We start from the raw sequence: 15,251 nt of genomic DNA, 5'->3' as shown, positions 1-15,251 counted from the left end.
AAGGGATCCATATGAAGGATGACATTTTTCGGTGTGAATTCGCTTTCCGTAGCTTCTTTTCTAAACCAGTCAAAGCTTCATCCTCGCATACCAAAGATTTTCCTTATACTCTGCACTCAATATCATAGCATATGACATAGGAGTGGAAAAGACTGCCTGCTGGTAAAGTGTGGCTACTCTATATTCAGGCAGTCAGCCAAGCTGTCCTCGCAGTTGGCCAAGATCCAAGAATTTGTTGATGACATACAGACCTTACTATTATATTTCATCCGAGCAAATAACTATTGTAAAGTTTTTTTAAATGGCTTTGTTAGGTCTTACATCTGACTGAACTCATAGAGCAGTTTGTCATGAAAAAAAAATTGATCCAAAAAAAATTCAGTTAAACGAGTCCAGGGATGTCTTCATGTGCCTGCCATGACCCGCTAAAGGGACATGATTCAAGCCTGACACACTTAAAGGAGGAGTTGCAGGATGCTGGGCCAGTATTATCACCCTTTTCTCCTCCTTTAATGCAAAATGGAAATTCTTGGTGCCATCAAATATTTGCTAAGGGTTTATGCGACCTCGGAGATTATCTCGACTCGAGTCTTTCAATGCGTTTTTGAATGTCACCTCCATAGGCTTAGCTTGTACAAGCATCCCCGCAAGATTAAGGTTAAAGTGGGTTAATCTGTTGTGAATGAAACTCGTGATCTAGTTGGATGCCGGCCAGTCACCGGAAGAAATCCAAACATTATCAATGATTACCGGGTACCACTGTTTAGCTCACCTCTTAGCAGAGGTGAGCTTATCCCATACCGTGGCGTCCGTCGTCCGTCGTCGTCGTCGTCGTCGTCGTCGTCGTCGTCGTCGTCGTCGTCGTCGTCGTCGTCGTCGTCGTCGTCCGTCGTCCGTTAGCAGGGCACGTTTCGTAACTGTTAGAGCTATTGAGTTGAAACTTGGTACACATGTACCCTTATGTAATGACACCTTGGAGACCAAGTTTCGGTCCGATTCGTTTCATGGTTTGGCCACCAGGGGGCCAAACGTTAAAAGTGAAAATATGCAATATCTCCCTTAATAGTAGTCGGGAAATTTTGAAAAAAATATGGTAGGTACTTCTAGCAAAGGTGCATCATATATCCTCCGGGTTTTTGATTTGACCTCCTTTTCAAGGTCACAGAGGTCAAATGGTGTAAATTGGCCGTTAGGATGTATCGATGGCACGTTTCTAAACTGCAATGACTATTGATACCAAATTTGGTACACATTTACCCCTTAGTCAGGTGATCGCAGGGACCGAAGTTTGGTCCAATATGGTTCACCACTTGACCACCAGGGGGCATAATCCAAAAACCTTAAAAATGTGATTATTCCTTAACTTCTTGCCCGATTGCCACCAATTTGATATCATGGGTACATCTAACCACCATACAGTATATGTCACACAGGTTTTTAATTTGACCTTCTTGTCAAGGTCACAGAGGTCAAATGGCGTAAATTCGCCGTCAGGCCGTAACTATGGCACGTTTCTTAACTGCAATGACTATTGATCACAAATTAAGTACACATGTACCCCTCGGTCAGGTGATCTCAGGTACCGAAGTTTGGTGCGATCTGATTTGCCGTTTGGCCTCCAGGGAGGGGGCCAAATCCTAAATTCTTCAAAATGCCATTATTCCTAGTAATGACTTGCCCGATTGGCACCAATTTTATATCATAGGTACATCTAATTCTAACAACCATTCAATGTGTCACCCGGGTCTTCTTTGATTTGACCTACTTTTCAAGGTCACAGAGGTCGAATGTACTGTAAATTGGCCATTTTGGGGAAATTGTAATTGCTTGGACCTACATCAAACCTAACACTACATGACACAATACCATGCTCTTTATCCATCTTTCCTCCACATGAGGTGAGCACAATGGCCCTGGCCATTTCATTTTATAACATGCCCGCTTGCCAAGATTGTGACAGTGCCAAAAAGCAAACTAGCTGCCCCAAATGGGATAGGTTTTATTATCACTGCCATTTAGGCAGTCATGGTCTAAACTAAAATCAAAATGCTGTCAGCATTCAATTCAATTCCAATCAGTTTTACCTCTGTAATCAGGATACCTTGATTACTTGATTCATGGTTGTGATGAACCTTTAGAAGTATTAGTCTATTGTGCTCTCTTCACTCAGGAACCCCCAATCAGGACATGTCTGAACTTTCAGACAACTAATTCAAAGAAAACACAGTTACTTCCTGAACTATTTTATGAGTCTATAGCTCTGAATTGGGTCAACTGTTTTGAAAAGTAACAGGTCTCCCCAGTTCATTGTCACCATGTTTGGGCTTGATATCATTTTACAGTTGGTATAAGGCATAAATGAGCAGTACTTGGCACCAATGTACTCAACTAGGGGCTTTTTCAGAAGTAAATGTCACCGTCCTTTTGGGCAGGCATGTGCAAGAAACTACTGGACTACTACTATAGTCAGCTCCAATATAAAAGAACTTGGCAAAAATGCACTTATCGAAAAAACAAACTTCGATGAATTCGGCCTAGTATTTGACCTCTGGAACTTGGACATATGTCTTACTAAAGGCAACATTGCCTGTCCAATATGCCCCTTAGTCCCAGAAGTGTCGATCCCAGCTGTGGCAGACATGACAGAGACACTCCTCTTCAGGGACCATCAATTCACCTCATCCATGGAGGACAGAGTGGTCGGTTGTGACTGTCAGTGTTCAGAGATGATATGCCATGGGTTAAAAGGTGGTCACTGTTCTCATAATTACTAGTCAACAGGGAATAGATGCATCTCAACCAACTGTTGTTCCCTTTAAGATGGGACTAGTGGATGCACTGGGACTGTCCCAATATTAACGGAGACTCTGATATTAAGATTCATACACTTCCTTAACTCAGCTTCCTCCTGATAATACATAACAGTAACAACACTTTTGATGATGTTTACAGAGACACAGATATTTAGTGGCCCCTTATACTCCTTGACTTCACTTGCTCCTTGAAAGACGTGATTTGAGGAACATTACTTCTTATTGCAGGCCAGGGAGGTATGCAGATATATTGAACAAAACAATGATCCACCAATCTGCATGCAATGAAGAGAAAAAAGCGATGATATCCTTGTATATTCAAATGCAGATATTTATTTACCAACTCACAAAAATATACCTATTCCAAAGCAAATATTTACAACATTACAATCAGAAATTCACAATTTCAACCCTGTTTCATTTTGCTTTGAGCAAAAGAAAAATATCTTAGATACAAGCCAACTGATGTTGAAGAAAATCACAACAAAATTAGTTTGAAAAGCATTACGTCATCTATTTTCTATCTTCGATTAGCCCTCACTCAAAAATAATTCAGAAAAAATACCTTATATTTTAATCAGCTGTTTAAGAAAGATTAGACATCAAAACAAAATCGTTGATGTACATGCAATAAGACTTAAAACACTTAGAAATAGAATAGAATAGAATAATAGAAACATCAGCTGTTGCCCACCCATACTGTAAACCACCTATTTTCTGAGCGTCATACTTTTTGCGATCAAGAAAATTTCCTCAAAAAGAAAACCATGTTTTGTCGGATTTGGCAGTTTTTATTATCGTGAATCACGAATATTGGCAAAATCTGCAGATATAAAAAAAAACACTTGCAAAATGTTGGCAGTTTACAGTAAAACGTAGGTAGGCAATCTGGAATGATGAATATGATTTCTAAAATGCTACTCGTTATTCATCCCTGCATATCGTATATAGCTGCCAAGTCGAAAACCCAGACAAGGTACATTGTAAGGTCTTGGAACATATTATAACAGTGGCTGCCATCAGACATACAAAACATAGCTATATATCATGGCTCCCAACTGCATCAGCTGTATTTTTCAATTTTGCACAAATAAAACCCCACAATACATAGGAGAAGACTGTTCAAACTGGTTTTATGAATATGCCTTTGTCTTGTTAGTACCGGTATTTTAGCATGTATTTTTCAAACCCTGTTATTATACTATATATTAGTGATTGTCTACCAAACTATCCTTGTGTACATGTACTTCATACAAAATTTAACAGCAAAAGTTCTGTAAAGGAGCCCCACAACAGAAATGGAGGTTTTTCTTATTCACTGCATTCTTATTTGTTGTATTAGCAAAACCCAATCAAATAGGACACTTGTTCACTGAATTACACAGGCATAAAACCAAGCAAATAAGAGGTTTTATGCTTATTGGACATTTTGAGCAACACAGAACTTGATACGACTTTGCCATCAGCAGACACCCTTTTAATTGGGCGGACACACTATATTGAGCTAAAAACTATAAAATCTGATGACATTCTCGTTGGAACAACACACCACCAACAAAATGTCATCCCCAACCGAGTTTTGGGGAAAATTATAGGAGGAGAACCCTTCATTCATACAATACATGAGATTGTTTATTTAGACATAAGTGCACTTGTGAGTGCTCTCACAGCACACTCCTGTGCTGACAAGTACCCAACCACAAATCATTGACCCTAATTTAATAATTTCTGATAATTTTCGATCACGCCATTCACGAAAAAAGAGATAAAGTCACGTTGTTTGTTCTAGTGTAATAACTCTAATCTCATTGGGACATCAAGTCTGGGTAATTACTCTCATTTTGAAGGAACTTTCTGAAGTGTCTAGACTTCCTCACTTCTTTAAATTGACACAAATGTATGAGGCCTGTGTTGACCCCTAACTTGTGACTTACAAAGTTTCTGCCGAGAGGGTATATACATGTATACAGGGGTGTGTGACAAAGGATGATGCAGCCCAGTAAAAAGAAATTAAGTGATGTTTCATAATTTAGTTTACAGATCAGACAAACATGTTGGCATTATATAAAAATGCAAATTTATGGTCAAATCTAAATCAGGTGATGCTCGATAATGGATATTCAAATGAGTTTTTAATATTTAGCCAGAATATTACAATGTACTTGACCCCTCTTTAAAATATTTGGGTCAATGCCATTATCCCAAAAGGACAAATCGAATGATACCTTGGAAGCAGGTCTAATTTGTAAATCATAAACACATAAAAAATGAATAAATGAAGGAATTATCATGGTGCACAGCCCTGGTACACTTCTCATGGCTGACACATTTCTATGATGAACTCTAATGACTTTATAATATTTTGTACTGACTCTATACAAAAAATCAGTCAATCAGATTTTATACCGTTTTCAATGACTGTTTAGATCAGTAATGTTTGCGCCACTAATAGTAATATTCGCAAAACTCGGAAGATTTTCAGCTGATTTTCAGCTGTTGCAAGTGTCTATTCACAAACGCAAATAAATCCCCCTAAAATTCTATTCAATTCAATATTCAGCTTTCACATAAACATATGAATAATGTAAGCACTCCCAGGGGTTTGTCAGGTACTAGACTCAATCCTCTGCTCAGTACACCTGCCCTCAACTGACCTGAGAGTGAAACACATAACAGATGTAAAAGCAGCCATCTAAAGGTGCCGCACAATCCAACAATGCACTCCAGATGAACCATTATTTTCTCATGTGACAATGTTTACTGAAGAATCTGCAATGTAGAATTTATCAATCAGCGCCCAATGTCCAATGATAAAGAGCTATAAGAATTCAAGGGTAAACAGCCAACATTGGCCACTCTGGCCTCAGCTTAAAGGTCTACCTTCTTCATCATGTCCTAACACATTGTACAAATTATTATCAACCTCTTCAACAGCACCACCCAAAATAAGCCATTTTCTGCTCACTAAAACTGACTTGCCCAAGGCCATAACCCAACCTTGATTCAGTGGACAATGTTTGACTGATGAGGACATCATGTTTTGGATACAAACTGGGTCAATACAAGGAGTAAACAATTCATCAGTGATGTCAGAACAACAGTCACTCACAGCTGGTTTGCTCACAAAAAGAATCTATTTCATACCATGTATCTCTGCATGATATGACAAGTTTTGTCCCATTATGATTGATGATACTGAGAGGTCTTTTGTTGTACTTGCCAGAAACTAAGCTGTTCCACCGTAACTACAATGTACATGATGTTATGAAACCCAATGGATGTCACTTATCTTACTGTTAGAGTAGAGGCCAGAGGGCAGTTCCGAGCCCTTGCTAGCAAAAGATAAAACATTTTAGGCATTTACATGGAGGAGACTTTCAGCACTACAATTATTGGGCCAATCAAAATACCCTCAAACAGCACAGACATTCCACAGAGGGTCCCCCATGCCACGACCAACAAGAATAAGCTCACTGATACTATCACACTGATAGAGATATCATCATTCATTAAATTCATCAACGTGGAACTGGCATATCAGGCGATGATATGAGTGCGGGTGCACTGAGAGAACAGATCAATGATGTCAGGTGTCGTCTGCTACAAAAGATTTCATGGGAAGAATTGCCGATCAATTTAGAAGCACTCAAAAATAGAAAGATGAATCTCTTTGCACTATGCGAGAAATGTAAAATAAAAGACTGAAGAGGGCATTTGGTGTGGCCTAAACCAACTATATGGGGATAAGACATGTCAATTGTCATGCATGTAGGAGGCATTTTACAGAGGTATACCAAAGAGTATGGCAACGTGTGTCGGGAGACCACTGATGTCATCTGTCCTCTGTTAGGGGAGGGGGGACTGCCTACATCTTGTACCTGTAACATGGAGTCATAAATCATTATCAATGTTAAAAAACATTCTTGACAAGTAGTGCAATTTCACTGTACATGTGACTTTTATCCAAAATATTATAATGAAATGAAAAAAACAATGTCCAACCATTTCAGTGTCACTCCCACTCGGTCACAAACTCCTGTGCATTGCAATCATTGGTTGCACGTACTGCCGTGTCATGCATCTTGTGTTGTTCCTGTCCCTCCACATGATGGACAACAAATAGGTAGAGAAAATTGCATATTGTCCAATGGACTGAGTGCAGCGTGAATCTATAGCTTTTCTTTGGAACAACACCAATCTTGTCAACGACTACTCCGATGTAAGCGTCCTCCACTGAAAATGGCTGAATGTAGCTGCTCATTGATATGATTTCGCGCACCACGTCTTGAGATATCAGATAACCCAGACCACTCGCATACATTGGGTACACATCAGGTGCGTATTGCTCCTCAGAAACTGACCACGGACTATCATCCCGACGGACGACGCGTCTCTGAAAAGCATCAAGGAAGACATTACCAACATAGAGTGACCTGTCACTCTTGTGGTAGAGCTGAAGAAATTTTGGCAGTAATAACGTGTTCACATAACAGTCATCATCCGTTTTGAGGATAAATGATGGTTTACAATTATGCTCTGCCCACATGAAACCACTTAGCACCTTCACAGTCAAGTTTCGATAAGTATCTGTATAATTCCCTAATAAAATATCACCATACTTTTGACTCTCAAAAACAATCTCTTTATCCAGAGTTGCATTATCTGTGCGTCCTATGAGAAATAAATGCTGCCACGAGTCTGCATATTCGCCACGTTTCACTGCCCATGTTTCACGAATTGCCCGCCGTTTCTGATAATTTTGAGGTGCACTGGTGACTAAGATGAGCAGCAGCTTTCCTTTTTTGCATTGAAGTGCTTTGTTTGTTTCTGAATTGTCATCGACAAAAGATCCAGGATTCCAAACAACCGTTGGTCGTTTGATATCACCAAAACTGAATCGGTTCTTACTCCGAAAACGCAAGCTTGGGTGCCTGCCTGCTGCATCCTCAAAATCATAATGATGATCGTGTAATGTTTGCAACAAGAAGGAGAGACGTTTCCTTGATATGGCCTCAGTTTGGACAATACTCATGATTAATCCTGTCAGGGAGAAGATAGCAATCAAGGCAAAGAGGAACCATCTCTTCCGTATTTTTCGTAGAATCAACTCCTTTGAGATCTCGCGTGGCCTCAGGAAGAACCATGTTATATTGATGTAGAGGATGTACGTAGATGCTGCACCCTTCTGCGGCAACGTCTTCAACACAATATTGAATCGTTTCGCTTTAATAGTACACATCGTTTCCGTATGTGGCCCAGTCGGTTACCAAGTGAGAAGATAGGCACAGTCCTATGAGTTTCACAGAAATGAGGGACAATGTCCTCTCATCAGTTTGAGTCCTTATGGCACCTCATTTTGATTATTCTATTGGCGAAACACTCATTGAGAAAGACAACGCTGGTTAAGGCGACACACAAGGCTGTTGGGCAACATCCAACAATAATCTTGAAGTGCCTGAAATAACAAAGGAAAAACGTGCCAATATTTTTTTAATTGAGGACAGTAAATCAATTCACGTCCCAAGGAAAGGAAGGGCCAAGGTCGTTGCATGATATTCAAAATTTTAGCAGTCTCCCATTGTCTAAAGCGTACCGTCGTCACTTCCGGGACAATTACTCTGTTGTCTGTGTCGTACTTAACGGACGGCGGTAGGCCCTACGGTATAGCCTAGATTATCAATTATTGTTTGTAGTACCGGTAAGATATGAACAAACGTGCTTTAGCAACTTTACGCATGTACCACAGATATGACAGAGCTAGCACTGCATGCAAGGGCTATATAGGCCTACTAAGAAAGTTAGTTGGCCTCAGGCATGTCAGGCTCAGAACAGAAGTTTAGTGCACATGTCCTCAGAATCTCTACGTCTTGCAGCATCAATGAAACATTTAGTCTGGTTACTCGAAGATGAAACAGCTGAATGAAACAGCAAAGTAGTCATAAACAAACCGGTTCATCCCAACTTACCAATTACACAATGCTTTATGCTGCAGACTGACCAGAAATAAAGTTTAGACGTTCACCAAATTTTTACGCCGTGAATGCGTGCGTCCTCAAACCGAAATACGAACTCGACACACGTGAAGTTCTGCGTCGGCTTCACCTCCACGCCATCTGTCCTGTGAAAGTGGAACTATATAGGAATACGGGCCAACTCGGCCAACCAACTCACTTGTATCTTAATGTCTCCTATTAATTGCCGATAAAATATGTCGGCAGTTTAAGATGACATCAGCACTAAGCATGCTAAGATTTTATGCCTGCCCACTCCAGGTACCTCCAGTGCTCCTCATGCCTAGTCTATATTTTGTCGTTCCCGGCGAACTCGGCCCGGCCCTTCTGAAATCACCAAACAGAAAAACCTTCAATTTTCTCCTGTATCGCCCAATGAATTATCTTAAAATTTACAGGAAAGGTAGATTATTGTATACCAACTAAACGAGTGCAACTGATATTCACATATAAGAAGGAATTAAACCAAAAAAACAAAAATGTATAACCCAGGCCTGGGTAAAAAACCTGAGATGGTCGGCCGAGTTGGCGTTTGGCCGAGATGGCCCGTAAAGTAGCGCCACCTGTGACCACTAGGAGAACTCCTACATCCCTCGATGTGTTTATCGAACATGTAACAAATCGCCAAAAAACATGGTGGTCTTTAGTCATTTTTTTGAAACTTTGACCTCCTAAACTCCGATTTTCCACCCCTAAACACGAATCTGACGTCTGGCAATTATCATCAGAATGTTGGGCAGCATATGGAACTTTTTGAAGAGGCACAAAAGGAAGTTCTTCTTTACTGGGGCAGTTGTTGGAGGTGGGTTGATGTATTTATTGTAGATCTCTCTTGAGTAGCCTACCCTGCCCTACATTCCCTGACCCTACGTCTACGGCCGGCTATGCTTATACTTTAGTGTGAGTAACTTTGTCATTGATCATGTTGATTACAACCGACATGATTGACATATCTTTTATCTAAAAAGAGGTTAATAAAGAAAACAGTGTTCATGGCAAAATGTTACCCTGTCCCTGTTGTCTGGCTAAACTTTAACCATTGTTAACTCTCCAAAATTGCTTCTTCAGGTGTCTTTGTTTTTAGAAAATATGTACAATGGAAAGTGAAAGAATTCCAGGATAAAGAGACTGCAGATTGCTTAGCCAATGCAAGGTGAGTCTAGCATGTTCATGGAGAGGTCTTCAGTCACAACGGGTCTTGGGAGAACTGTTGATAATATGATCATTGCTAATGCTATTGCTTTATACTAGTAAAAGGTTAACTAGTATTATTCTTACATGTATCTTACAAGCCATGTTGGCATCTGATCTGATCAGAATTTCTCTTGAACTCTCTTACACCAGTAACTATAGAATTTTCGCTGTAAGTGCTGACAGAATTCGCCCATCAGGTTGATACACGCATATTTAGTCATCGACATGATTGGTAAATCTGGCTCTTGAGTGAATAGTAGTTTCACCTTCATTTGAAAGAGTATGCCTTCTCCTTGACAACAAGTATACGTAACATGATGTTATTTTTAATCACATTGCAGGAGACAGCATCACTTCGATAGTAACCAGAGGACATGTAACACAACAGGTAAACTACTTTATACTTAGTTCTTTCAATTGGTATGGTGTTAAATGCCCACCTGGAAGGTTTACAGCGGACTTTATTGTATTCTTAATATTCCACACCTCGGAGTCTGATTGAGTAATGCTTGAATACATGTTGATTATTTTCAGTCTTGTCTATGTTACCTGGCCTAAGGGAAGCGATTATGAAGCTACTGGACACAGAGGCCTTGGCCTGCAAACTGAAAAACAGGTTGGGAACATGTTAATAGTCTCGATTTACTGTATTATGTGATAGAAGAGACCCTTATTTGCGACTTCATTTAACTTTATCTGACCTACATGGCTCCTGCCTCAAGTCTCCATTTAAATAGTTGCAAGGATGCTTTTTTGAGATTTGAGATTTATTGATTTCTGCATAAAGATTGGAATGAATGCAAAGTGCAACAGTAATGTGATTTGGTGTACTCTTTCTGGTTCTTATTTAATCTTTTTATAACCATGTCAATATTTCAGGCCGTCTAACAAGTTGGAACTGTGGGAAGACTTGAAAATAAAAAGTAAGTGGATATGCAACTTTGCCTTTTCCAATTTTGTGCTGAAATGACATAACAGATATTATTTCAAATTTTATTACACAGGGTTCTCATACCGTTATTCACAGCTGGTGATGAAAGGTCCAGTTTTCTGCTTAAAATTTGAAGCACAGTGAGAATGACATACAGGTTAAGTGTAGTGGGAATTTGCTGTAACTGTATGGTAAATGATGTAAAATTATGCATTGTGTAATGGAAAGGTGGCTCTCCAGAGAACTAGCACTTAATTTGACTTTGCATTTTTCATTTTCCAGGTTTTACGCGGACATTTGTTGCAATATATTCTTCCTGTGTTCTGGTTTTGGTCCTCCGAGTTCGGCTGAATATCATTGGTGGATACATGTACCTGGATAATTTGCTCAACAGAAACGGAACTGTAAGTACCAATATGATTAGTTTGCCAGGGAGCTCTACATATCTATCAAAGCATCGTCTCAGGAGGCTATCAGAAATGTAACCTAAAATTGGCCTGTGCACTCCCTGTTCATGTATGCCATTGTATATTTGATGAAAACCTCCTGGATATTGCCTGTTTGTGTGTGAAATATCACAGGGGTCCTTTATGGTGGTCATATCTGCTACACCATGTTATTTAATTTTATGCAAGCCACAGATTGCCCTAGGATGGGTTGGTGGCAGATGTCTGACAGTAGAACTACTGGGGGGGACACAATCATTATGAACATGAGTCACTCTGTCTTCTCTAACCAGCTGTTACTTTTCCCCTCAATGCTTTTTAAAACTCAAGTTTGGAAGAACAATATCAATGATCGTTTTTGAAATGTACTGTAATCCAAATAAATTATATTTTCAGACAAAAGACTTGGCAGTTGCTTCTCAGGAAGTTCAGCAGCGTTATCTTGAAAGTATCCATTACATCCTGGGGCAAGGTTTAGAGGACTTGGTGGCAGCTGTAACCAAGGCTGTGGAGGAGGTTGTGGGATGGTGAGCTTACTCGAAAAAGAAAGTCGAAAACTAGGAGAACACTGAATAAAAGCACTGGGCTCTCATGACGTAACAATCACGGGTCAACCATATCCCAGACAGAATTCTGCATTGTGTGACAGAGATGTGATGTCAAATTTGTCTAAGTCATGTTATTTTGGCCTTCATGACTTATTTTCTGAGCTATTTTTAGCCTGAGTGTGGAACACTTTGGAACTGCATCATTACAAGTGTTGCCTGGCAGATATCTCATGTCTTACATCACCATGGTTTTCTCAATTCCTTAGTTAATTGTACTTGATGTGGAACTTGAGAGATTTATGCATACTGTTGTTTTCATTTCAGTATATCATTAAAGGGTCCACTAAGTATCTGTGATATTGAAAACATTGTTAGGAAAACAAGACAGAAGCTGGAATACTGGCAAGAAAATGGTTACTATGACAGCACAACAACTAGTCTCTATAGATTTATGCTGCCACCAGAAAATACACTACTAATGGTATGTATTGTAGTCTTAGGTTGTAGAGTGTGTCATTCCTTTTGGCTTTAGATGACTTTCATGACATGATGCTCGTAATGCATCAGAGCCACTTGTGACGTCTGATGGAATCAACCATTCCTCCTGACACCGCAAGTTGACTCTAGTCTGAAATCAGTCTGTCAAGGTCATCTATGATATCATCAAAGACAAAACCATTTACCTTCCTGTGCAATTAAGTGTTGATGAGCAATCACATGAGCTAATGAGTGTTGTGAAGTGGGCCTCGTGTCAAATTATCATAATCGAGTTCGACAGAATCGCTCTAAATTCCACCCAATTTGAGATGCAAATCGGTGCAAGACCAAGGCCATTGGTGGTAAGTGAGGGAAGGATGACTCTACTGTTTGGCTTCTAAATGCATGAAAACCGACACTAAAGATCTGATTCTTCTACAGAAGAAATGAACGCTGTTTACATTGTGTATTTTAAGTAATTTTTTATCATCTTAAGGCCCGGTACATCAGCAGAGATGATCAAATTCTGGACAAATTATCAAAGGAAACCCAAGACATGATAGAGAGGTAAAGTGTCAAATAAATTTCTTACATGGGAATTGAGAGTAAAATGTACATCATAGCCTCGAGTGCTCAAGTGCGTTCAGATAACCAGTAGTAAAAGAAATTGTTTTTTACTATGTTTTTTTAAAATGAGATGATTGAACAGTTAGATCTTCAACATTAGATTTTCCTCATTCCAGAATTTCTATAGATTTGCTTCTTATATTTTCCAGTGCTGATTTCAACACTGTCCTCACCCTGTGCCTTGACAGAAGTTTCTCCCGACTGACAGACACCATATCTGAACAGTTTCGGCACTCCTGTGGGGATACCTCTGCCATACCTAAGTAAGTTGGATGGATGCCAGATCAAGGTGTGACAAAAAATTCTCATTGGCCTCCAGTCTTCAACACACAGTATATATGAAACATCTTGTCTTTTCAGTCCAGTTGAAACGACACTACCAATGGCTAAAGTCATTCCAATCATAAGCGGCCTCATTCATGCAGTTCTGTCTGATATGCCAAATGAATTTATACAGGTAGGAACTCTTTTTCAGCTACTGTGCAAACACAATTAATGAGAAAATCATTATTAACCGGGAGCTTTGGCCCAGATCTTAGATATACAGGTGTTACAAGCAAACTGGTCTTACCACCTTATTGAACCGTGCCCTTCCATTGTGCATTACAGAGCCTGGTACTGTGAGCAATTTTCCCCGATACAAAAACCTTGAAGAAAAAACTCAAATGTTGTCATTGAATGTACTTATCTTTAGTGATCTTTTTATTCAGGAATTGTTACTGATCGACCAAGTCAAGAACTTTGCTGCCAATATTTACGAAGCTTTCAGTCAGGAAGATGAAGAGACAGCACGCCAACAAGTCTTATGATGTGCTTCACAGTTGCATCTATTTCTAAGTGCCATGTTTTGAAAGTCTTTCGTCCCCTTAAAATCTATTTCATAAGGACTGGGGCCAATTCAAGAAAATGTAAAATTCATCTAAAATCAAAAAGTGATGGAGAAGCACTTTCCAACAAATAGACATGTCATTTGATTTTAGTTGTCAACATTTTGGGACAGTTTTGTACCATTTGAATCGTTGGAAGTTGCAGAGTTGAAAAACGATATTCTTTTTTTTCTTGAAGCTGGATCTCCCTGGTCCGCTGTAAATTAAGTTGATCAAGATAAATAGAATCAAAATAATTGCATAATGATTATTTTCTGGTGATTAACTTTTGGATAATTTGGCCGTCCAATGGTAGACTTGACGAATGTAGCATAAAAATGGTGTTCTGTACCATGTTTATTGTAAACAGTTTCCAAGATTTTGAATAATACATGTAGTTGGCAGGATATACTGTTACTAATGTATCTGTGAAGAAGAAAATCAGACTGTATGAAGAAGTTGACAGTATTGACAATGTAAAATATTTTAGGCCTCTTTTTGGCTGAGCGGTTTTGGTGTATCAACCATAACCGTTTTACTTTGTATATAATGCTTATATTTGTTAACATCCCATACAATGTACTGTATTCATCCTTATTCAGCTATCAATTGGACGAGGGTCAGTAATACCTTCCAGTTTACGAATTGGTCTTGTTCAAGAGCAGACAAGTTAATCTACATTCAGTCTGACTGCTACATCGTCATCTTTGTACATTGTATATCATTACCTACCAGACATGGTGTTCATTTCCCGTCATGTACATGTACAAGTAAATACCATAATTTGTAAATATTGAACAAATCATGTCCATAATTTCCGTGAATTTTATCCAATAAAGGTTATTTATAAAACATACTTTTCTATGTTTTTTGTTTAAAATTATCACCAACCTCAGAGTTTATGCGTTAGAACCTTGTTGGACATATTGATTACTCATGCATTCAGTAGAAAATCTCCTGCACGAATTGGCAAGGATACTGTACACAAAGTGAGTACGTAAGGAGAGCAATGATAGATACATGTATCTCAATCAGTAGTTGTTGTCATCTGCTTGCATTTACATGTACATGTACTGAAACAACTTCCAACATCCTGTGATTCCATCGTCATCATTTCTGTTGGTCGGAGAATAATTTCTCTTCTTACAGCAGCAATTGGTCGACGTTGTGACATGGCCGTCTTCTTCCTACATCATGCCACTTCAGCCACGTGTATGGCGGAGACAAAGTTTTAGTTTAGTGGGATGTTGTCTTGAGCAGGGTTGTGACTGAGTGGAGACCACTTGTACACCCTGACACGCTCGCAAGACAACGCTCACATTCGGTCCAAAACACAAA

At 39.4% G+C, this 15,251-nt stretch overlaps 2 protein-coding genes across 2 annotated transcripts; one reads left to right on the top strand and one right to left on the bottom strand.

Moving 5' to 3' along the window:
• Positions 1 to 3,120: 3,120 nt before the first annotated feature.
• LOC135487188 (beta-1,3-galactosyltransferase 5-like) lies at positions 3,121 to 9,156 on the bottom strand. Its single transcript, XM_064770675.1, has 2 exons — positions 8,780 to 9,156; positions 3,121 to 8,268 (listed from the first exon to the last, which is right to left on the bottom strand). The coding sequence occupies exon 2, from the start codon at positions 8,050 to 8,052 to the stop codon at positions 6,826 to 6,828; it is 1,227 nt and encodes a 408-aa protein (XP_064626745.1). The 5' UTR covers positions 8,053 to 8,268; positions 8,780 to 9,156; the 3' UTR covers positions 3,121 to 6,825.
• A 293-nt stretch (positions 9,157 to 9,449) lies between these two features.
• Positions 9,450 to 14,765, top strand: LOC135487190 (peroxisomal biogenesis factor 3-like). The gene is made up of 12 exons (XM_064770679.1): positions 9,450 to 9,626; positions 9,893 to 9,977; positions 10,360 to 10,406; positions 10,553 to 10,634; positions 10,898 to 10,941; positions 11,232 to 11,353; positions 11,792 to 11,922; positions 12,268 to 12,424; positions 12,917 to 12,987; positions 13,197 to 13,310; positions 13,408 to 13,504; positions 13,758 to 14,765. The coding sequence occupies exons 1-12, from the start codon at positions 9,554 to 9,556 to the stop codon at positions 13,854 to 13,856; spliced, it is 1,122 nt and encodes a 373-aa protein (XP_064626749.1). The 5' UTR covers positions 9,450 to 9,553; the 3' UTR covers positions 13,857 to 14,765.
• Positions 14,766 to 15,251: the final 486 nt, after the last annotated feature.

The sequence above is a fragment of the Lineus longissimus genome, chromosome 4 (assembly GCF_910592395.1).
Source record: "Lineus longissimus chromosome 4, tnLinLong1.2, whole genome shotgun sequence".
Classification (NCBI taxonomy): Eukaryota; Metazoa; Nemertea; class Pilidiophora; order Heteronemertea; family Lineidae; genus Lineus; species Lineus longissimus.
Note: the sequence above shows the minus strand (reverse complement) of the source record. Positions and strands in the feature narration are given on the sequence as shown.